Below are 24,264 nucleotides of genomic sequence, written 5' to 3'. Positions count from 1 at the left end.
TCAAATGAAACGATTCTTATAAGATTTATTTATTCCTCGAGTAGTTGGTCGTCCAAATCAAAATTAACTTGTAAGTATATAACAAAAACAACAGTGACCATTCCACTTGTAATTATAGTCGTTACAACGAATTACGGAGGATGCATTGAAATCACTCGAAACGGTGAAATCTTTGACAAAAATAGAAGACGAACGGTTTTTACTGGATTTTTACTGGTATAAAGCGAAATGAAGCCGATCGATGGAACTTACAGCAAGCCGTGTTCATCCCACACGAAGCAACTGTTTCGTTTCATAAATCAATACGAAAGACATCGCGAGTTTTACGACAGCTTTGCGTTCCTTTTTTTGATATTCTTTCGGTAACCGCGGCACCCTTTGCAATCCCACGAAAAATATCGAAGGTGAGTGCGCCGACAGTCTGAACGAATTTCAATGAAATTGCAGAGTCCTCAATCGAGAAACATTCTCTCGCCCATGGTGCAGACATCCTTGACTTAATGAAAATTTCAGATTCTTTGTATGTGGATGGCAGAGGCAACAATCAGTCATATAAAGAAAATTCAGTAGGATTATTAGCAGTTACTAATTTTTAAAAGTTTGAACAATGCAAAATTATGGAGCAGGTAAAATTGATTTAATCGAAATCCAATAAAAAAATCATTCATTATATATATCCTTCTTGTTCTTTTAATTAAATAATTTCACGATAGAATTCTAAACAATATATTATGTTAAATAGTAATCATTGTAAAAAATAATTTTTGTTTAACAATGAAGATAAATTTCACATCTGTATGTTTACATATATATGTTAAAATTCTATATTAACTCTGAGTTTGTTGGATTTCTCTATCATGTAATTGAAAAGAAGATCCTAGACTATCCTTCAGGATAAGGAAAGGTGAGACCATGATTTTTTCTTTTCATAGAAGCATGCTTTCTAGTTGTTTAACAACATAATTTCATTAATCTCGCGAAAAAAACGTTTATAGAAATCGAAAAATATTAATAAATCTCTCTTGGACATTTTTTCTTACTTCTAACAGAAGTAACTCAGATGTTCATTAGACAACCAATGTATGAGTTTCAAAAATTAATTTTAAATTTATTATGAAGTGGTTTATGCAATGGACGATGACGAATATATGTACAGGTACAATATAGTTTTATTTCCATATATACAATGCAGAATGCAAATTTGCACTGATTTCTAATGAAATAAAAAAAAATATAATATAGACAAAAGGGGAAAATGATTAAGTATTTTCACTTATTTTTCGATCGTAATTTCTCATATTTAATAAACAGTAAAGTTTCTTTGAAACCTTAAAATTAAGAGAAGTAACAAGTATCATATAAAAAGTAAAAAAATTCTAATAAAATATGGAGCAAAATCATCATCATCAGTATCAAAGAAATATCACTGAATATGCAATTGCGAACATGACAAATGGAACAATTTCATTATACTTCATTCATACCATGCTAATACAATCATTCCTTATTTTGCAAAATTTATACCTTTCTATGAAAAGGAGATAATATGATATGAACAAGACAACACTTTTCTCTGAAATTATTCAGAAAAAGTAAAGTACTTATGGAAGTGCGTTTTATGTACATACGATAACGTGATACGAAAGTTAATCAATTCATGATAAATGAGTTTAGAAATGATCAACAATGTATACCGTTTGCTTAAAACATTTCTTGGAATACAATATATATTGTTATTAGAATAAGATAATAGATAAAATTCTTGACTGATCATTTAAATAATGAATTGAAATATTGTCTGCGATTGTTTATAGTAAAGAATACTTTAAAACCACTAAATTCATGAATCTTTACAAAGATTTTAATATTTATCTTTGGTTGAGATTATTCTTCTTGGGCATCAAATTCTTTCTGAACAACTAGGAGATAAGTAACTTGTTTCAAGGTCCCTTTACTCATTATTACCTTTATACAACTATAATTTATTGAACAAACAAAATATTGTAAATTGATTTAACAGTATACAACATGCTAATCTATCTATAAAAATCTTAAAAGTTCGTATGTACTAATTTATGTTAATTCTTTAGTTAACCTGAGAAATTTGGAAAAAAGAAAATTACTTCATAATAATACTTTCTCTATCATTATACACCTCACCTTCCAAATCAATTATGCAGGTTTATAATTTTGCTGTTTAGCTTTCAAAATCAACAAGGTGATTCAAATGTTCCCCTTTAGGTAACTCGTCCATACGAATACGCAAGTACACGTATGCATAGAGTTGTAATATACAGGACGTTTCATAAAATGTGATAAATTTTGGAAATAAAAGATTCGTTGAAAATAAATGTAATTCTTGCCGTTTTCAAACAAAAATATTTTAGAATATCATTTCACGAAACTTGTTACTTTTTAACCTTTACGTGAGCATTTAAATATCTACTGACTACTTCCTTTATCCTTAAGAATTAGTTTTATAAAACTTTCAAATCCTTGAAACCGTTTCTATTTTCCCTTCCTTTTTCAAAAATATACGCGTACTTTTAGATCTTACCTCTATACCATGAATCTCTTATTTCCTGAATGTAACACACGTTAAAAAACACCTTGTACATATACATGACAGATATACATATATAATATAAAGGATCTTATAACAGATTATCAACTTAAACTTACAAAAGAACTCGATAAAATGTATCTTTGCTACGCCATTTTGAATCAAATATTTCATCAAGAAAGTTTTATGAAAAAGATAACTGCTTTTCAAACATAAACAGTTGTAACATGTACATAAATTTTTACAATTTGAAAATAGTAAATAACATCGTTCAATGAATTACACGTGGAGTCCTTTTGCAATTGATAATACGATATCTTTATCGTAGTAATGTAAATCTAGATAACAAAAAATATATATTTTACAGTACCATTACTTTACTATGGTTTTTAAATAAATTGTTATCTTCATATAGATTACATGGTAATCTTTACCACGAGAATTATCAATCTGGATCACTGTTCCCGTAAAACTGATAAACACTTTTTGAGCAATTCCGCGTGTGCCTGTAAATGAAACAAAAATATTTTATAAAACATTAAAAAATATGCAATCACATTCAAGAAAGAGAAGTACCCTTACTTTCGCATGTTTTATTTCTAATTCTGTTAATTCAATTAAATTCTTTCTAAAAGCAGCTACTCTCCTCGTTTTGAAATCCGTTAATTCTGTAATTGAAGTTAAAATCAATTTATTATATTGAATAAATTTTTTAAAAATGATAAATATATATTATATACCTTCTTTTCCTTTCTCTGACATTTGCTCAAATTTTTCGCACGCTTCTGTTTGAGCCTTTTCTGCCTATAATAAGAGAAACAAAAACAATTTTAATCTTTTACACATATGAAGTTATTTAACACAATATCAAATGTTCCTGCTTCGTAACATACATAAAAATAAATGAAGCATGCAGTTGTTTAAATTTCATCATCAAAATTAAATTTTTTTAATTTATCGATACTTCAACTAACCTACTTTATTTTTTAATTTATAAAAAATTTGTTTCATTTATAATACATTTTTTAACGCTTTCAAATACAAAATAATTCTTAAATTAATTGTCGAAGTTGACAACTGTCAAAACACGCCATTGCGAAAAAAGATAAAAATACATGCAAATTCTGCTCATGCATAACATTTAATATACTAATTTGATGCATAATCATCAAGTTCAATGTATTCATTTCTTCCAACATAAAAAGACTAATATATATTACATACATACTAAATCTACTTCAAAATTTTTGTATACAATTTTATATTTGATATTTTAAAATATTAAAAATAATGATAATATTAAAAATAGTATACTATAGCAAGGCGGCAAATATACAAATACAGAAGAACACACCTCAGCAACCTCCACTGCCTTGATGAGCAAGAAAAATTAAATTTTTTTATTAGATTCTATACATGTTTAAATTAAACATTCCATATTATACATATAGAGTCTCATGTATTAATAATATTAAGAACTTCAATTAACGAATATGTAATCATTACGGATATTCAACTAGCAGTTTACAAAATACTCTCTTTTTTATGGACACTGTATCAAACAGCAAATTGTAATTGTAAATAATACCTAATTTCAGAAAGAAATATATTTCCCATTTTATGTATTTAAAATTTGAACCCATTTGTGAAAAATAATATACTCACAGCATGAACGTCTTTGTTTTTGGCACGAGCTTTCTCAAGAGCGCGATTCGCAGATTCATACGCATGTAAAGCTTTCAATCTTCTAAAAAGCAACCGTTTGGCTGCAGCAGTATCCCTCATGTAGTACCAAAGAGTGTCTGATAATTTTAAGTCCTCATCAGATGCTACTCTGCCCTCAACTTTCTATTACATTACAACATTAAAAATATAACTACTACGAATAAATAAATTAGAAAAATTAAAATCAAAACATCTTACCCTTAGCTTTTCAAATGTTTCTGCAATTTTCGTTAAGAATCTCTCCAGTTTACCATTGTCAATTGTAGCTAATTGTAAAAGATTTGTAGAAATCTTTATATAGGAATCCGCCACATCTTTATGTTTAGCTGTTTGGCGATCTGCACGAGATGTTGCTTCTTTCAAATTCTGATGATATATTTGCAAAAACGACATTTCCTGATCAAAAAAATCATTTACATCTTTTACTGTTGCAGATAAATAATATTCATCCGTAGTGGTTGAGAAAGATTTCACTAAACCCCCAAACATTTCCATTTTGTTTTTACCTAAAATAAAATGAAAAATGTGTATTTTTGTTGCTTTTAATCATATGTGCATTGTAATGTCACTATAAAACAAAATAAAAGTTTATTCAAACGTCAAAATCTTTACCTCTTACACAAAGATCTTGATCGTATTCTAAAAACACTCTTAAATTATGATCGTTTCGAAAAACTGGATGGTTTGCTAGTCTAGTTAAAAACATTTCGTGCATGGCAACAGTTTTCTTAAATGTAGCTAAGTACTCGCTGTAATAAAAGTATAACATTATAAAACAAAAGTTAATAATCATACTAAGTGCACATTAAAATTTCAAATAAATTTTCATTGAGACTTACGCTTCCAATTCTTGCTTCATTTTGTTAAATTCTTCACGAGTCATATTACCCTCACCTTCTCCAAGTTTTTGTAACTTTTCCCGAGATGCATCAAAATCTGGTCGTGGTGGACAAGGAGGGATCTAAAATATATATTTTCTCTGTACATTACTTACTGCTATTATTATACACTTAAGATTCAAAACTTGTATGAAGACAATAAAATATACAATATAGCCAGCATATTCCTCGTTCTCTTCAAATCGATCATGTAACCATACAAATTCTTCGTGTTGTCTCACAACTAAATTATCTGGCTTTCGAAAATCAGGCAAAGTAGTCTTTGTATGTACAGTGAATTTCACTTTATCCTTTTCACTAAGAGCATCTGAAATGTCCACTTGCAGTGACTTATCGGAAAGGTCTACATTATCTGCATGAATTGTCTGTAAATATAAATATTCCAAATTAGAACCGTAAAATCATAAGGCACAAACATCAAAAATATAGGAACAAAAATTTAATCAATTATTATCATTACAAAACGATAAGAAAACCAATTTAAAAAAAACAATACGAATACCTTTTTAGGAGGAACGTTACTTAAAATATCGGCAGTATCGCATATGCCGTCCTGAAACATTTTCCTTGATTAAATAAAACGTGCAGAAGATATTTATAACAGTGTAAAAAATTTAACTGCAATGTATTAAATTCGTTATGAAGTCCAATCGGCAGACTAGTGATAACAGGTTCCACCTACCATCATGGCGTCCAAGCGTCTTTTTGACACGTTTTGCGTTTCACGATATACGACTGTCAGAATTAATCTGATAATGATCTCGATTGTACACCCGCAAAGTTGCAGCTATTCCCGGCGCAGAGATAATTCCTCTCTTACTTATGATCTCGCAGGAACAATCACCAGTGGAAAACTTTCCGCTGGTAAATCACATTTAACCGAATCATAACATGTCAGAATGCGGTATATTCAGGATACATATGTTGATAAATCAGCTGTAAAAATGAAACAGCCGTACGTGAACTCATAGATACTGTCAGGCTATTAATGCACGTATTTTTGTTAGACGTAATCAGAATTCGTGTAAAGATAGCAGGACAAGAATTCAGTAGTTTTATGAATACTTCATCGACACACGTGTCAGGCCCATAATACCGACATATTATCAAATGTCTATTAGGAAGTACGAACACAATTTATTCACTTATAAGAACATACAAATTCTAAACAAATAACTATTAATCATAAGTTAATTACCCTAAAGCAATTTTTTTCAATATTCATAAAATATATTCATTATAATGGAAATTAAGATTCTTAAGTAACAGAGAAACTCAAAGTTTATGTTAATCAACTTTTTAAATCTGTATATATATATATAATTGATAGTTAAGAAGAATGACATGACAATATTTTATTTTAATAAATTTGCAAAAATAACTGTGAAACATATTAAATATTCTTGTTATATTTTGCTTTAATATTCTAAAGTGACAATATGTTTCAGAATCATGAATGAATATATACCTGTCTAAAGTTACATTATGTGTACATAGTTTTCGATCGCTGATAGAAACACTTTTCTAGTGCTCTATGTAACCTACATGAACTACACTCGGATTCGTAATTACGTGTATATTATTTTCAATCAATATTTTACTATAACGTTTTCTTTCTTCTGATTCTTCATCTGTAAGTTTAATGCTTATAATATTTCATGTTGTAAATTTATATTGAACAGCAAAATATCAGTAACTTCAATAAATTTGGAGTAACATTTTATGCTTAGACTTAAACATTGTTGTATGGGTATTTTAAGGCATTTTTTTAAATCCATACTTAGATTAATGTTCTAATACGTTTGTTGATATTGTTTCTTTTTGGCATTTAGGTTATGATGTGTAAGCAGATTATCAAAAAATTATAAATTACTTATTAAAACATAATTATTATTTGTCTGGATAATATTTATAGCACTCGAAATTTGTTCAAAATAAAATTCTTGTATTTGTAATTTTAAAAAGTAGTAGACATTTATTAAAATAATGTTGCAATATACTTTTAAAAATTAAAATTAATAAACCTTTTTTTATTTTTTCTTAAATATGCGTTTATAATATATTATAGTAATTCATTTTTTTAAGATTTAGCAATGGCAAACCAATATGACAAGTTATCGTGGAAAGGTGAGTTTAGTAGTAACCTATTACAATAACTCTACGTAACATATTTATAAAAGTTGTTCTTAAAAGTTTTCATAAAAAGATTTTTACAAAATTATAATATATGTAGAAGTACGAGACTTGTTTAGAACATGGAGGGAAGATGGTGAACGACGGAGTAGAGATGTTGTAGATTTATGGAAAACCAAATTGATGGCTAAAATTGATCAGCTTGGAAATGAAAGTATAATAATTTTCTTATAAAAACCAATTACGTGAAAATAATGGTATTAACTGTATAATAATTTATGCAAATTGTTGTATAGAGTACCTGGTTCTGGAACAAGTTTGTATAGCAGCATTGGATTGCTATCATTTTTCTTTAGCCGAATATTGTATTAAGATATTGAAGAAACAGTTTCCTAGTAGCTTAAGGGTTCACAAATATCATGCCATGCACCTGGAAGCATTGGAAATGTAAAATTCATTTATTTAAAGTACTCGTGATTAAAGTCCTAACCAATTTTAATATATTGTTTAACAAAAATCAAATACATTTATAGGTATGATGAAGCACTAGAAGTGCTAGAATCTATTATTAAAAGAGACGAAACTAATGCTGCACCAAGAAAACGGCGTATAGCTATATTAAAAGCAAGAGGTCGAATACCAGAAGCCATTAAAGAGCTTACAGAATATTTGAAAAAGTAAAATTTAATTGTTAATGTTAAGTATAATGTATCGTAAGATAATGTATTAATTATGGATGTTTCATCACTCATAGATTTATGAGCGATCAAGAAGCCTGGCACGAGTTATGCGATTTATACCTGCAAGAACAAGAATATTCAAAAGCTGCATTTTGTATGGAAGAACTTATATTATATAATCCACACAGTCATCTAATTTACCAAAGATATGCAGAAATAAAATATTCTCAGGTAACAGAGGTTCCAATTAGTTTTTTGCCTGTTTTTCACAGAATTCATAAGTAAAAATATACCTATGTTTAGGGTGGATTTGACAATATGGAATTAGCTAAAGCTTACTTTTGTCAAGCCGCAAAATTAAATCCAAATAATATCCGAGCCCTTTACGGTTTATTATTGGTAAGAATAAAATGACTGACACATTTCTGTATTTTTTTTATTATTTACAATTGATTATTTACAATATATTTTCAGGCAACAAATAATATTGCTACTTCTCCTAAATGCCCTTCATCTAAGAAAAAAGATGCTATAAAATTAAGCGAATGGGCAGCTAATCAAATTGAAAAGCAATATCAATCAAAAGTTTCAGATGAACAAATTAAAACAGTGGAAGGATTACTAGGACAATTGCAACTTGATGTTTAGATATGCAAATTTATATGTATGTATATGTTTAAATATTGTAACATATGTAAATGTACCATTCATTCCTCACAATTTATATACAAATGCAATTTATTGTGATTAATTGAAACATATTTACATAATCATCCTATGAATGGTGAAGCAAACTAATACAAATGTATTGAAATATTTGCTACGTAAAATATAGCATAATTTATTAGTTAAATAATTGATGAAATCCAATTGGAGAACACTTTATTGTAGGAAACAATATTAGACCATAAGACAGACAACTTTATAACTTTGTAACAGTTATAATTTAATAGAACTACTGAGGATCAGTTCAAAATACCAAGACTTCTATTGTTTTTTTATTCAGATTCATCTCTTCATTAGTAAATATATTAGACATTCCCGCACGTCTTTTATGATTCTCTAGATGGATAAATCAACGTAAAAGGCAACAATTCAAATAAATTATACTTTTAGACAATGATTTAAAAAAAAATAATAAACGTTTATTACACATAAAATTACAGAGTCATCTGTTTGCATTTTCTTTATTATTCTGTTCCCACAGCTCTCTTTTCTTGGCTTTTTCTGTGGCCTTCTTCAATCGTTTCTCTTTTCGGCTCTCATTTCGTAATGCAAAATATTTTGTCCGAAAATCAGTTAAATTTGCACACATTATTTCATCCGATTCCTGAGAAAAAATAGAAATAATTGAAAAATTGCCTACTTTTATATGCTAATGTTTGTACGTCCGTACCTTAGGATCTTTTGTTTTTATATAAGTCAACAATCTACGACTAGTATAATTGCTAAGTACTTGTTCGGAATTGGCTATTAATTCTAAACATGGATGATTTGGTAACTGATTTTCTGAATACTGATCCCTGAAAAAATATTCTAGCATTACTTTGAATGTTTCTGTATGTACTTAAGAAGTAACAAATATTATTAACATCCATTACCTAAATAAAGGAAACCAACATACTAATCTACCCTTTATTTTAAGGTGTTTAGCAGAAAAACTTAACAAATCTTTATAGATTTCAGGTAAACCATAATCAATTTTAGAAGGAATATGAGAAGAAGCTTGGTGTTCTTCTATTATTGGATTTAATTTCGTTGTACCAATTTTTTCTGTTGCTTCTCTTATACCATAAGGAGCTATAAAGAGTAGAAATATAATTATTATAAAAGTTATGCTTACAGAAATATAATTTGATAAGAACAAGTTATACTAACGGTCTGTAATTATAGCATCTACAGTCATATCAGAACGCCACAAAGGAACAGAAAAATCTGAGACCACAACATCAATATAATATGAACTTGTTCCATACTGTTTCATGTTCGCTGCGATGCTTTCATCCTTTTCCCTAATCTAACAGTAGTTTTAGTTAATACAATGTTAACATTAAAACAATGTCTAATTTATACCTTCTGCATTTTTCGAGTAGGTCTTGTACGGCCATGCAGCATTAAATAATCTATGTCTGTTCCTAATGTGTATCCTCCAAAATGGGAAGCTGCGACTAACAAAGATCCAGTTCCAACAAATGGATCAAGAACAATATCCCCTTTCTGAACTTGAGCTTGATTTGCCATTATTAGTGACAGTTGGGGATCCATAGATGTATTGCCTATAAATTTTCTAGTTTTCAATGATAATTTTTGGATTAAGTCTCTTTGCCCATTTGTAATCTAAAAAGAATAGACAGTTTGGAGGCTATACAGAGTAACATGGTCAGTTATAAAATATACAAGTAATTACCCATCTACCAAAAAATAATTCATAAGGTTTATCAGGAATCTTATTAGGGTTTAATCCATAGAATTCTATGTAACATAATGTTGTGTCTGGATTATCTAATTTCACTGGTCCTTCTAATGGCAAATAACTAAAAGACTTTAATATGATATTAAATTTTCTAATACATTTATAACAGTCTATTTAATATTATTGTATTGATGTACTTACTTCAATTTTATTTACTTTTTCACTTTGTGAGAAATGTTTGCAAAATGTTTCAACTATTACTTTAAATGATTTTTGTGGTCCACCATACTTTTTAATCTCTGTAATAGGATAGTTCCTCAATTTTTTATGCAAATCTTCATAATCTTTGCTATGTGCCCATAATTCAATACAGGATCGCACAGATACTGCTCTACTTGCAATTTGATGAGCAATATTTTCTGAAGGTAAATTGACGATCCAATAAGGCTGTAATAAAATTTCCTGATGAAATAACAAGTGTGTTGTAACGTTGTTATAAAAATCAAATATACCTTAGTTTAAAATAGATAATGTACAAACTATGACAATAATTTTATTTTCTTACATGTTCTTCACAACTCCGGTTGGGATAAGCACAGGTACTTATATTAAACATGTTAAGAATAGATTTTATTTCCTAAAAATAAATTAAAAAGAACGCGTAAAGTAAGAATTTAATAAATGAAAATCAAGTAAAAATAACACTTACGGGAACTCGAAAATCAACGTGTTCATGGGCAAACCAAAAAAGATATTGTTTCCAGTGTTTAGTCGTTGTCATTACTTCCTATTTATAATTAAAAATTTAATAAAATTATACTATCCAAATCATACATTAATAATAACGTATAAATTATACATTAATAATGAATCTTCGATCCAAATAATCTTGTTTCGACGGATGTATTATTGAATCCAACATCTTGCACTTTGTAATGTGAATTAGTTTCATTAAAAATAAATCTGTTTTGTTTTAACTTATATAGATTGCTTTTTCGAATAATAATGAAAGTTGTCATGCATTTGAATTACAATATAAACTACTATAAATAGTAAATACAAAGGTTATGATGTACCATGGAATAAAATTCGTTGTTACCGTCTATATCGCTCTTACTTGAAAGTAGTACAAGAAACGACATTCCTATCTACTTTATAATATTCCAAGCACGTAGCACAAGATTAAATGTGTATTATTACCTTATCAATAATCAATTCATTTAAATTTTTGTTTTCAAATTGAACAAAATATCTGTGACTTTATAATAATTGATACCATGCAAATATAATATTATGTACAGAAAGTATTTATAGAGTATAAATGAAAACTATAACAAAAAATATATTTTTTATTTTAATTGATCTATAAAATATTTTGCTATATACAGAAATTAATGCAGGCCAAGATATTTATTTTATTTACTTTGATTTTCAATGAATTATCAGATGAAATGAGTGTTTTCCACTCATTCAGACTTCTGACTGAATTTAGTTAAGATTAATTTAAAATCATTCTAGAGAAAATTGAAAAGTTATTACAGAAGCGGTTTATTATCTCCAAAATACTGTTATAATACATATAATGTAAATGAAATGAATGCGCGCCAAGGGACAACATTAATTATCGTGAGCGCCGTGTACAATTATTGGCGCTGCAAATTGATCATTGCATATTAGAGTATCAGATAAGGTTTTTATTTTCATTCATAATTTTTGGTAGTCGAAGTGAATTCGGCTACATTACATATATATATTTTAACCATTTATTGTGTCTTTTACTATTTTTTGCAATGTATAAGTACATATAATTAATTCATTATATATACTTATGCCCTACTTGATGATTAACACCATAGAACATCATAATGTACCTAGGCAGAATTACCTTTCTTGTTGAAAGTATTCAGGAGCTACGAGTAATGGATAAAACAATTGTTTCGTGTAATGTCTATACATATGTTGCTAAAGAATATAAATAAACAAAATATAACTTTGTTTTCATTATTACAGAACGATCTATCGATCCAATGCAATCTTTCTTACCATTTCGCATGAGTTGAAAATGTTTTTTCTATGCAGCAATTGTTTCATTAACTTTTATACGAGAGAGCTCATTAAATTAATAAACGAAATATTAAATATAATCAACATCAAATAAATTATTTTATTTATTTAAATTAAATGTCATTAGTAAATAAGGTTAAAAATAACATAAAAAATGTCAAATATTGAAAGGTCACGATATTGTAATAAATTTGCTATTATTTTGCAAGAATTGTAACAAATAAAAGTAAAAGTACGAAAACATATCAATTAATAAATATTTTCTATGATATTACGTCATAAAAACATATATACAAGTTTTTAATTGGAAAAATAAGTTACAGATGTAAAAGAAGTAAGAGAAAACATCATGGGAAAAGATAACACAAAGGTTCTGACGGGTGAAGAAGCATTCTAATAATAAAATTTCCGATAAAATAATTCTATTGCAGTAATAATTTGAATTAGAAGCAAGTCATGATAGTGAGCGGTCGGTAAAAAAGGAAATGATTGTTTCACAATCGACAGAGGGTTGTTGCTAATAGGACATTGTACAAGGGGGCGCCACATTTGTAGTGAGACCTCTTGTTGTTCTCATTCTAAGGCGGAATACCAGTCGTCACTGTTTTCTGTTGTGTTTTTAGGCTGGAATCAGACGAAAAACATGCCGTTTCGATAATCGAATGCGAAACAAAAGACTCTTAAGGCGAGTTATCGTACCCAAGCTTAAGGAAGGTGCTTTGTTACGGGGGTATGTGAATGGTGCAGGTGTAATTTAATAAGAGCAGGGGAGGCTGGCGATTTAATAAGATATTGATTTGTCCGCGACTGCCTTGCTGGCTCCATCGCACACACAAACCAGGTAGCCATGAACGTCGATATTTTTGGGGCACTGGCTGGTGCAACGTGTCGGCTGTGCATATGCCGTGTTCAAGCGTGCTTGCAGGCCTGATAGGGCCCGAAATGCAAATAGCCGCTGGCGATATGCATTAACGATACGGGGCAAATTCCGGCGAGTACGACCAGTACGATTATAACATTCATCACGACGGCGACCACCACGGTAACGATAGCCACGACGGCGGCGACGACGACGCCGACTACGATTACGAAGACGGCGACGATAACGACGAGAACGGCGTCAACAACGACGACAACGACGACCCTCACGACAAATATACTGACTGTGACGACGGAAACGACAACGGCAGTGACGGCGGAGACTTGTCAATTAGAAAAAAAAGATAGTGGTGTTACCGCTGCACCGTGTATATTTTACAGAGTATTTTAAAACACTTGCAGTGTTCAATGTAGTAGTTCGGAAATTGCATGTGTAAATAAAATATTTGAGACACAATGGATCTTACAAACAATGGAACATCAGGGAGTGCAGTGGCTTGCCCTGTTTGTACCCTCTATTTACGTGAGGGTATTAGTTTACAAAGACATTTGGACACTCATCCAAAGGAACAAGTTATTGAAGCCCTTATCAAAGCTAGTTCTAATTCCTCACAGTTGCAACAAACTCAGTTATCGCCATCTGCTCCTCCAGCCTCTCCGTCTGTACAATCGCCGCAAAGTACACCGCCAGTTGCACAGAATACTCATCTATCAACTCAGTCACCATATCCTATAGGACCAATTTTTGAATGTCCACCAATCGGCACTGTGATGCCACCTCAATTTGCTTCGTTTAGTTATCAACAATTTGTGAATAATGGCACTATGATGATACCACAATACGCAATGGCTCCACAAGCTAATCAAATGATGCAGATGCTATATAATCCATATGGTATGTACCAACAACAACAGATACCAACTGTTCAGATGATCTCACCAGTCACGACTATACCTAATACGTCTAGAGGCAGGTCAATAGTAACTGTGGCTGGCGAAACAAATGGTAGAACTGCTATTGCTATACCTGTAAATAATTCCGAGCCAAAACAGATCTTACCTGAAATTTTGCCCGAATCTGAACAAGAATCTGAACAAGTGCTACCTGATATCAATCTTCCAGTTTCGCCTTCATCATTAAACGAAGAGAATTCTATGCATCAAACTGAAAGTGAGACTAGTACAATTCAAATAGAAACTGAAGAACAGGAGTCTCCAACCTCAGGTAGTGAAAATCAAGATATTATTCAGAATGAATACGATAGCATTCCGAGAACTTTGGCGATCACTTGCAATGTTGAAGATACTACTGATGATAAAGTTGAAAGTGTATTGCCTGATATTCAAGAAGGTGAAACTTCATGTGTTGTTAATGTAGATGTTCAATGTAAACCTATTCAATATGACTCTTCAGATACACAAGAATACATACACAGATACAAAGATGAAGATGATAATAATAAAGTTAATATGCCTGAAGCATCATCACCAGTGACAACAGAGAAGGAAGCTGAAGAAGCAACTACAGAAAAAGTTCCTTGCCCAGAAGTAACTGAAATTGGGGGTACCTCATCACAAACACTTATAGAAGGTGCAACAAAAGACCCAGCTCAACCTGAAGTAGAACAATTAGAACGTCTTTTAATTACTATTATGGAATCTGAATTTGATAATGAATCACATAAAAAATCTAATAGTAAAGATGACAAAAAGAAAGAAGAAGACCCAAAAGAAAATGCTTCTTCTTCTCCAGTGAGAGCGGAAAGTGTAATTCATGAAACAACAGCTAATAGTTCTAGTGAACATGAAAGCAGTTGTAAGTCCGATATAGAATTAAAAATTAGCGAAAATTCAGAAACTGATATAGATAGTAAAGAAAATAAGAATTTAAGTCTTTCGTATCGTTATAAGAACAGTTTGTCTGCACCTGCATCGCCAGTTTTGTCTGAAGGTCGTCGTACAACCTATTCTGTTCGTTCAGTGTTTGGTTCACATGAAAATCTTAACTCTTACCCAGTCGGTTTTGATGCAAACACATTGCAAGATGAAGAAGATGATGAAGATGAAAAAAATGAAACAGAAGATAACTTTGATGAAGCAGACATGGAAATAGAAGAAATTCAAAGTCCTCATACACCCTTTATCAAATATGGAGAGAGCACAGATCATGTAAGATCGCATACTCCGTTATCTGTGAGTAGTGGTATCTCTGTATTGAGAGTCAGAAAGGATCTCAGTAAACCATGCTCACCTGCTTCAGTACATTCATTTTGTCACATGGATAATAGCGTTATAAGCCATGATGAAGAAAGTAATATAGCAATGGATGCAACACCAGAAAAAGATCCTATTGACTGTTCATCTATGGAACAAGATGTAAAGGTAGATCAATCAGAAGCCTTTTTAAATGAAACTGGTGAGAAGAAAATGGAAGGTAATTCAGCATATCAATCTGTAATCACTGAACATGTGAGCTCATTTCCTACAATTTCACAACAATCAACATCATCATATGAACCATATACTGGTACATCAAATAAAAGTAATCTTGTAAATTTGTCAGAATCTATAGATGTTGCGAGTAGCTCAGATTCAAAGAGTTTCCATTCTTCTAAATCAATTATACAAAAGCCATCAATGGAACTTCTTAGTTTAAATGAAGATGCCCATGCAGGTCCAATGAATGTTTTCGAATTTGATGGGCTTCAGATCTTAGTTCCTAGTACATTTATAAGTGATTCTTCACAAAAAGCTGTTAGTGCAACCAGTCAGCAATCCATGGCCAGCAGTGAAGGTGGAATAGGTGTAGATGAAGAAGTAAAGAGCATTAACATGAGAGCAGACGAAACTATGCCACCTAGAGGTGAATTATCCGAACAGGAAAGCAATGGATGTACTGAACCATCTGCTTGGCAGGTATGCATATAACTTATTTTTCATTTATATCTATAATTATTATTTTGTAAAATAAATTAATAATTAAAAAATTTATTTTATTAGTATTGCTTTCATGTAAGTTATCGTAAGACATTGTTTATTATTACAGAGTGTTTTTAAATTAATATTTAAATCTTTTGTTTAATCATATTATATTTATTAAGTAGTATTATAATTGTAAACAGATTTTTATTACAGTAATCGTATATTTGTATTGAAAAATGTATTTTATTGTATATATAGCTATATGCTGGACAAGAATCATCACGTATGTCAACTTCTTATGACTTGATGGCCCGTGAAAGTTGGGAAGAATCAGAAGGATCCGACAATGAAATTAGTGGACCGTTATTAGACAGTAGATCTTTAGCTACACATCTGACATCCAGTCTCTTCCTAGATCGAGATAGGAAAACTCCAACAAGAAGAACATTCAAGTGTTATCATTGCCCTGAGGTATTTGATTGTCCGAAAGAACGCAGAGTACATTGTACTACTACGCACAAAGAAGCTGGACCTAGTAGTAGTAGTAGAGATTCTACGGATCAACCAGAGGTGAAGGATATCAAATTACTAGATGGCCGCATGAACGCATTTGAGGATATTTTTGTACCAGGTTTACATGTTCAACAAGTTTATCATCAACAGCCACTATTACATCAGCTCCAGCCACCGCAATCATCAGATGTAACTGCAAAAGTAGAACCTGATCAAAAGATTGAAACCTTAGTGTTACCATCAAACATTGAGGTAGTTTGTACCCTGTGCAACCAACGATTTAGTAGTGAAAAATCATTACAGTTACACCACAGAAGAGTACACCTCACAGAAACTTCAAAACGAGTTCGTGACAGTACCAAGTGCCAGATATGCCAAGAAGAGTTTCCTTCAGTTTTGTTGTTCAATGCACATCTAAAAATACATCCGTTAGAGTGTGGTCAATGCGGGAAGTATTTTTATAGAAAACAAAACTTTAAGTTACACATGAAACGACATTTGGGAATAAAGCCGTTTCCATGTACTGTTTGTGACAAAGCATTTTTAACTAAGCAGAAGTTGGACGAGCATACTAATGGGCATACTGGGAATGCACCTGTTAAGTGTAATCTCTGCAATGAAACATTTCGCAGATATTCAAATTTAACTCAACACAAGAATAGACATCATCTGAACATAAAAAGGAAATTGAAGGATTATATATGTCACTGCGGCGAGGTATTCCATACGAAAAAGAAATTGGCCTGGCATAAAGAAACACACGACGATAAGCCCAAAGCGTGTACATACTGCAATGAAAGATTCATTCATATGGCTAGCCTGACCAGACACATGCGTCGTGCTCACAACAGAAGATTCGTTCCAGATGCTCAAAGGGAGAGCGAAAACGTTGAATGTCCCATATGTAAGTGTATTTATTTGCGATCTTCCTTAGCAGTACATATGCGAGTACATAATGGAGAAAGACCATATGAATGTCAAGTTTGCTCCAAGGCGTTTAGTACTAAGTGGAACTTACAATTGCACAAATGGACACACGCTGCTCGTAGCACCAAACCTTTCAAGTGTAATCAGTGTAGTGCCGCATTTTACCGGCACAGCGATTATACTGCTCACATGAATTCTCATAGGAACGTGCGTCCTTATACTTGCAACTATTGCGGAGCGCAGTTTATACGAAAGTATAATTGTCTAAGGCATGTCAAAGAGCACGAAGAGAACAAAGCATACACTTGCGATGTTTGCAACAAAACATTTCATAGATCATACTATCTCAAGGAACACTTGCGAGTACATTCGGGCGCCAGACCATATACGTGTCACATTTGCGGGAAGTCTAGCGGTACGAAATCGAACCATAATAAGCATGTTAGAATCCATCATGCGCGAGAGCCTGTAAATACCGAGAATTAAAAAAAAACGAACGAGAATTAATTCATTTAGTCAATATCAATGTTATTGAAAGTATTGTTGCACAATACTTTTATCTAATTCTTTTATTTTTTAGTTTTCTTTGAAAATCGTAATCTTCCTTTACTATTTCGATTAATGAAAATACTAATTTAGTACTAAAGGAAGAGTAACGAAATGAGAAAACTTGATTGTACAATCTAGACATTTTACATTTTAAAAGATCTCGTTCGTTCGTTCTCTTATTTACTAAATATTTTAATATAGACAGTTTAAACTTGAGTTTACTGCTAGTATTGTGCTAGCTGTTAGTATCAACAATCATATAAACAGTTTAATTTGTCTTATCAACAATGAAGATGGTTTTACGTTGTATACTTTGCGCGATATGCGGTACGTTCTAATTCATAAAATTTTCGTCGTATAGTCCGCTAAAATACAATGACTCGAGACTGTAACTACTTAAGATAATATGAAATTTGTAAGTAATATTAACTGATACATATTGTCTGGAGATCTGAGCAACTTCCGTAAAGAGAAGTCTATACGATGAGATGCTTTTGCCAACTTACACTAATTAACTATTAGATAATAATGAACTAACTGATCAGTGTAATGGAGTCATTAAGCACTTTTTATGTGTTGATCGTTATACAAAACAAAAAAAAATAAGATTTTTTTACAATAACTATTTTACACGAGGCATGCGTATTGTGGTGTTATGCATTGGCATTGAATGTGAGAACATAATGGATTGGAGAGAAAGAGAGTGAGAGTAAGCGAGAGAGAGGCCCGTATTTATTTGCGTTGAATTGTGCAGCGCGTAAGGCCCCATACGATAATTAGCGTTATTAATTATCACAAAGGTAGTTACGGATCTTAGTTATTATTCTTCTATATTTATATATTTTGCAAAATGTAATGATTTTTATTGCTAATTGTAATTCCAAGACTGATCGATGTTGGTTCCTCATATTGCTCTCGCATGTAAACGTAGTATATATAGAGATGTATGCTTGTAAGAAGATTTCAATAATCTTAAGTGGGTTCGTGTATGCGAAATTTTCACGAAAACAAATTCGTGTCTAACCAAAATAATCAAGTATACTATGTCAAATAACTTAAAGTTTGACTCTTTTATATTATATGAAGTGTTTGTGACTGTTCGTTGTCACAGAATTACTAGAGAGCAATATGAACGAAAGGAGGCGCTGAATTATTACTGCGTATTGAAATTTTGTTGTACTGTATTTAAATCGCGTTGTTGTTACAAAACAGTGTTTTTATCGTGAAAACAGTTAGGAATCTGAACAAAATTTTGCATGAAACTTTTAACTATTTATGTTCCACACATTGAGTTTTTATTTGTTAATAGTTATTTCGTAAGTGATCTAAGATCCTTAACGAATAACTATACGTTTTTTTTCTTCTCAAACAGAAGGAAGTCGAACGTTTCGACCTAGTTAAATATAACAATTTTCGATACACTCAGATGTTAAGCGTAGCTTATTTATATATATATGACCAACATCGACGTCCAAATGTGCAATCGTTTAGTTAAAAAAAAAACACGTGCATTCCCCATTGAATGCAATTGTAGATAATGTAAATATGTATATCAGTTTTATTTTATAACAGAGCCAGCGAATTCTTGTTGGCAATTAATAATTGTCTAAAAAAACAACTCGTACCCTTATGAGGATAATATAGGATAATTATTACCATAAAAAGAAACTATAAATCAGCAACATGTGTATACCTTAATAAAAATTATGTATTGAGGTACTTTTTTAAATAAGTTTTTCTTTGCATTTTTTATTTGCAAATATCGTTACTGTTGTCTTAACCCTTTGTTTCTGAGTTGAGAATACGACGGAATATTTAACATGCTAAACAAATGATAAAATTAGTAACAGGGGCATGAAAGTATGTACAAATGAGCCAAGGTTTTTACAAAGTTTTGAAGTGCATTCCGAGTTGCTCCAATATGAAAGGAGTTGCATTCACAATGAAGTCGTTAAAGAATTTCAATATATGTATTTATAAGGTAAACGTGCTGCTAATTTGGAATATGGCTAAAGAATTAACAAACTGTCTTGCATTATACAAAGTAGATAGGTGAAAATACGTTTTTCTTTGTAAGTAAAGAAATTTATTCAAGTTCAAATACACATTTATATATATATATACATATATATTGTACATATATACATATATATGTATGTATGTATCACATGGTCATTCAATTAACAGCTCACTAAATACTTTCCAATTATTGCACTAACTTTCTTCAAATATTTATATAATTATTTTAAGAGTCAATACTTATGAGATCATATTTGTTTGAAGCACACACTCGTTATAGAAAGTATAACAGATTCTTTTTACATAAGAATTGTAAATTTTTTGTTTAACACTATTACATAGTAACTATTAATACAAGTTTAAGTTAAATCGTATCTTCATTTTTGAAATATCAGTTTTACGGAAAATAATAAACACAACTCTATGCTCACTTCATTTATTTTTTCAGTATAAAAAAAAAGTTCGAAATTTCCCACATATGCATATATACTAGACATTAATTCATATTTAAAATACGTGTTCTTTCGCATATCTTTTTCATTTTTAAAAACAGCGAATCTTAAACAATTGTCTTCGCATACTTTCATAAAATAAAAGAACATTCTAGACCTTTTACTATAAAAAGTTACTTTCTGAATTATAAATTTTGGTCTTTTATGTTGCTAGTTTTGTTTCTTTCCTATATACCTTTTTTAAATTATTGAAACCAGTGAATTAACTTTTAAATTTTACGCGGTAAGTGGTTTAAACCGACTTGAAAAATGTTTTAATTATAATACAGTTTCAATTACGAAAGATACAAATCAATGATTTTTATATAAGACCTAAATTTTAATTGCTATGTATAATATTAAGTACTAACATCAGTGTTTTTTGCGAGATTTAGGTCTAGTATTCTTTTTAATTGTGCCGGAAGTTTCTGGAATCATTATACGACCAGATGCTATTTCTTCCCTTAATTCCGAGCTTTCTACTTTCTTTTGAGCATCAATATAGAACATTAAATCCTGCACCTGTTCCTTTAAATCTGTGACTTCTGCCTGTTTACCGTTCTTATATTCAGTCATTTCATTTTGCAGCGTTTTATATTTATCTTGCCAAGACACCTGATTTAATTCTAATGCTTTTCTTAGCTCTTTCTCTTCAGTTAATTCAGCTTGAACTTGTACCAATTTATTAGTAACTTGTTGCAGCCGTTTCTCTACACTTTGTTTTTCACGATGTAACGTTGCTAACCCTTCCTGAAGTACATAATAAATAAATTTCATTTTATATAAATATATCTAAAAGTACTGAAAATTTCCGTTTTATTATTTTTCGCAATATTAAAATTACCTTAACTTTGGAATTTTCTTCTGCTACTTGACTCAACTTGTCTCGAAGTTCTGTAGTTTGTACAACAGAATGTTGCTCTAACCGAGAAAGTCTCTCTTCGAAATATTGCCTTTGAGTTTCTAATTGTGAGGTTAAAAGATAAGTGAACTCCAATTGTACAGAATCTACTTTTTCTTCCATTGCAGCCCCTTCAGCCTTAGTTGCCGTGGGGCCACCTTCGACCATTTTTCCATCTTTGTTTTGTAATAATCGATGAACAAAATTATCTCCTACGTAATCCCAAACTCTGTTATTTCCCAGTTGCATAGCATAACAGTGTTGTGTTTCACGATAATGCTGAAACGCGTGTCCTTGATGATATCGCGAACAACCTATGTGTCCACATATTAAACATATCCATAGGGCATCATTACTTTCGGTGCTATCTGAAAGATATATGCATTTATTACTTTTACTTTCCCTCCTTTCAACAAAAAAGGAAATACATATATCTTTTACGTACTACATTCCATACAATAGCTGTCTGCAAGAGATTCAGGTGTTTGAGCATATCTGCACACAGGGCAAGAAGTATCTCCCCATTTGGCTAAACAACTTGCATGAAACGTGTGATTACATAAAATTGTTAGAATTCCATCTACACTCTCATCCATTCTCTCTAAACAAACTGGACAAAGTGGTAGTTCTGTATGTCCAGACAGAGGCATAGCATTGTATGTCACTTCTACACTATACACAAATACCATGTGACAGATAACATCTGGTTCAAAGGAATTATATGGTGTACCATTAAAGGAACCATAAAATTCTGTTGCAGCATTCTGAAATGTTATTGAAGCATTAATATGATATACAGTAAATAGATGTCATGATAGATATTATGTAGAAGAATACTGATAAAAATAACTGATAACTGATAAATGATAAATGATTTCTGTATTAAATACTTTCATATTTTTCATCAATATATTTCAGTTGTAATTGTTCTTAACTTTCAAGAATTTTTATAAGTATTGTTACACATAAATATAAGCTCATATCCTTTTCGTTTTATACATATTTCTATCAGTATGATTTCCAATAAGATACAACTCTTAAGAAGAATTTTAATTATAATTACTGCTGATTTGAAGGTAATTAAAGCCATGTATTGATTAGGGCTACCGTCTCTGAGTATCCTAAAATGACGTATATCTTGATGACAAGGTGCTGTAAATCTTAGAAGATCATGACAAGTCATTGTAGCTGGGACTGCTAGGATACAAATAGTTTGTGTGCGTTCTGCTGCTTGACGTATGTCAGTCAATTTACTACAAAATGATAATAATAATTATTTTCTGTAATTAATAATAACAGACTAAGAACATGGTATACAAACTTCTCTTTATATAAATGTATAATTCCCTTCGTCACTTCAACAAATGGATTTCCAGAAATGAAATTTATTTGGTCACACGCACAAGCACTTGCACCAGCCATCTCTGAGTTATCATAAGTAGTTTCCTCAGAATTAGCCCTAGAAGTAGATCCAGACGTACTAGTTCCTTGAGAAGGAAGCGTTAAGTCTGATTTCTCTGTAAGGTTTGTGCAATTCTCCATATTTATCCTTGTTGGTTCTCTGCGACCTCTCATCTTCGCAGCCATTGCTCCTGAATTATAAAATTCATTGCAAATTAATGTAGTATTAACAAAATATATTTTTTACATTTTTTCTTTAAAAGTAATGCATGAAAGTAAAAGTAAATTTTCCTCGAACTGAGATTCTTTGAATGTTAAATCAAAAATTATTTGAACAATATTAATCAATATTTAAAAGAACAATACCTTCGAATATATCTTAAAATTATAATCTCATGCGTATTTGTTGTCTATTTATCAGTACATGATTAAAGGACAAAGGTATGAGAGAAAAGTTTTCGCAAATAGTATCTTCTCTATCTTCTAACAAAGAAAAACAATTATGAAAACGGATAATATTGTTATGACAATCCATATAACCTCAAAAGAAGGTTGTAAACAAACAGATTTATTGGAATAATTTGGTACGGAAACAATGGAGTCCTAAAAAGAAAAGTGAAAGTTCTTGTTGTAAGGGACAGACTAAAGAAATATTTACCATTCGTTTCTTCAGAATTTTCGTCAACAATCTCGACGCGAATAACGCAAAGAGATACCGAAATAGAAGAGGAACTCATTCCATGAAATAATACTTATTGCGCATTATTACAAACAAATTTTTCAATACATTCATTATTGTTAAATAATTACTAAAACTTTAAACGGCCTCCATGTTTAAATAATAAAAAACTTGCGAAGTATCACACTCCTGATTAGCAGGTTAAATTTAGTATTCGTTTCTTGTTATCATTATTGGTTTTTGCTAAACAAGAGTAAACCGATCACATTCCAATTATACAAAATTACGAAGATAATGAGTTGTGACAGTTGTGATGACATTCACTTTCACAAGTCATTCAAGAAATGTTTTGATTTTAACTTCTTTCGAGCAGTATGAAAAGAAAACATTTAAAGCTGGGAAACTCCTATACTCAAAAAGCGTTCGTATCGCGCCATCTAATGAACATCATAGTAAAATATAAATATAAATATACTTTGGTCTTCATTAACAAACGTTCCATCGAA

General features: G+C 30.8%; 5 protein-coding genes across 22 annotated transcripts; 2 read left to right on the top strand and 3 right to left on the bottom strand.

Annotated features, from left to right (window-relative positions):
• Nucleotides 1-1,149: 1,149 nt before the first annotated feature.
• On the bottom strand, nucleotides 1,150-6,772 carry Snx6 (sorting nexin 6). 4 transcript variants are annotated; one of them, XM_031981744.2, is made up of 12 exons: nucleotides 6,656-6,772; nucleotides 5,870-6,123; nucleotides 5,690-5,740; nucleotides 5,337-5,552; nucleotides 5,128-5,249; nucleotides 4,901-5,037; nucleotides 4,487-4,794; nucleotides 4,229-4,411; nucleotides 3,918-3,935; nucleotides 3,304-3,367; nucleotides 3,146-3,231; nucleotides 1,150-3,069 (listed from the first exon to the last, which is right to left on the bottom strand). In XM_031981744.2, exons 2-12 carry the CDS (start codon nucleotides 5,873-5,875, stop codon nucleotides 3,019-3,021), a joined length of 1,242 nt encoding a protein of 413 aa, XP_031837604.1. In that variant the 5' UTR covers nucleotides 5,876-6,123; nucleotides 6,656-6,772; the 3' UTR covers nucleotides 1,150-3,018. The 4 variants fall into 4 exon arrangements, with proteins under 4 accessions (XP_031837604.1, XP_031837603.1, XP_031837601.1 ...); XM_031981743.2 differs by lacking the exon at nucleotides 6,656-6,772 and adding an exon at nucleotides 6,386-6,485; XM_031981741.2 differs by lacking the exons at nucleotides 5,870-6,123; nucleotides 6,656-6,772 and having other exon boundaries at nucleotides 5,690-5,862.
• LOC116429153 (ER membrane protein complex subunit 2) lies at nucleotides 6,163-10,955 on the top strand. Of its 5 annotated transcripts, none has more exons than XM_076365190.1 (9): nucleotides 6,831-7,029; nucleotides 7,273-7,314; nucleotides 7,421-7,534; nucleotides 7,617-7,767; nucleotides 7,854-7,997; nucleotides 8,075-8,231; nucleotides 8,304-8,399; nucleotides 8,475-8,664; nucleotides 9,680-10,955. In XM_076365190.1, the coding sequence occupies exons 1-8, from the start codon at nucleotides 7,023-7,025 to the stop codon at nucleotides 8,646-8,648; spliced, it is 885 nt and encodes a 294-aa protein (XP_076221305.1). In that variant the 5' UTR covers nucleotides 6,831-7,022; the 3' UTR covers nucleotides 8,649-8,664; nucleotides 9,680-10,955. The 5 variants fall into 5 exon arrangements, with proteins under 5 accessions (XP_031837612.1, XP_031837611.1, XP_076221305.1 ...); XM_076365189.1 differs by lacking the exon at nucleotides 9,680-10,955 and adding an exon at nucleotides 8,892-8,978; XM_031981752.2 differs by lacking the exons at nucleotides 6,831-7,029; nucleotides 9,680-10,955 and adding an exon at nucleotides 6,163-6,311 and having other exon boundaries at nucleotides 8,475-8,665.
• On the bottom strand, nucleotides 8,474-14,206 carry LOC116429151 (tRNA (guanine(10)-N(2))-methyltransferase TRMT11). Of its 10 annotated transcripts, none has more exons than XM_076365181.1 (10): nucleotides 14,061-14,206; nucleotides 11,123-11,200; nucleotides 10,979-11,050; nucleotides 10,615-10,860; nucleotides 10,408-10,542; nucleotides 10,074-10,337; nucleotides 9,879-10,017; nucleotides 9,602-9,800; nucleotides 9,397-9,523; nucleotides 8,474-9,330 (listed from the first exon to the last, which is right to left on the bottom strand). In XM_076365181.1, exons 2-10 carry the CDS (start codon nucleotides 11,192-11,194, stop codon nucleotides 9,169-9,171), a joined length of 1,416 nt encoding a protein of 471 aa, XP_076221296.1. In that variant the 5' UTR covers nucleotides 11,195-11,200; nucleotides 14,061-14,206; the 3' UTR covers nucleotides 8,474-9,168. The 10 variants fall into 10 exon arrangements, with proteins under 10 accessions (XP_076221296.1, XP_031837599.1, XP_031837597.1 ...); XM_031981739.2 differs by lacking the exon at nucleotides 14,061-14,206 and adding an exon at nucleotides 13,316-13,447; XM_031981737.2 differs by lacking the exon at nucleotides 14,061-14,206 and adding an exon at nucleotides 12,299-12,369.
• LOC116429150 (uncharacterized) lies at nucleotides 13,813-19,827 on the top strand. 2 transcript variants are annotated; one of them, XM_031981730.2, is made up of 3 exons: nucleotides 13,813-15,790; nucleotides 15,920-16,272; nucleotides 16,537-19,827. In XM_031981730.2, the coding sequence occupies exons 1-3, from the start codon at nucleotides 13,813-13,815 to the stop codon at nucleotides 18,202-18,204; spliced, it is 3,999 nt and encodes a 1,332-aa protein (XP_031837590.1). In that variant the 3' UTR covers nucleotides 18,205-19,827. The 2 variants fall into 2 exon arrangements, with proteins under 2 accessions (XP_031837590.1, XP_031837588.1); XM_031981728.2 differs by having other exon boundaries at nucleotides 13,813-16,272.
• A 1,322-nt stretch (nucleotides 19,828-21,149) lies between these two features.
• Nucleotides 21,150-23,888, bottom strand: LOC116429125 (BRCA1-associated protein). Its single transcript, XM_031981647.2, has 6 exons — nucleotides 23,738-23,888; nucleotides 23,000-23,270; nucleotides 22,742-22,931; nucleotides 22,124-22,442; nucleotides 21,622-22,046; nucleotides 21,150-21,527 (listed from the first exon to the last, which is right to left on the bottom strand). Exons 1-6 carry the CDS (start codon nucleotides 23,814-23,816, stop codon nucleotides 21,150-21,152), a joined length of 1,662 nt encoding a protein of 553 aa, XP_031837507.1. The 5' UTR covers nucleotides 23,817-23,888.
• Nucleotides 23,889-24,264: the final 376 nt, after the last annotated feature.

This window comes from Nomia melanderi, chromosome 2 (genome assembly GCF_051020985.1).
Source record: "Nomia melanderi isolate GNS246 chromosome 2, iyNomMela1, whole genome shotgun sequence".
NCBI lineage: Eukaryota > Metazoa > Arthropoda > Insecta > Hymenoptera > Halictidae > Nomia > Nomia melanderi.
This window is presented reverse-complemented; position numbering and strand designations above follow the sequence as displayed.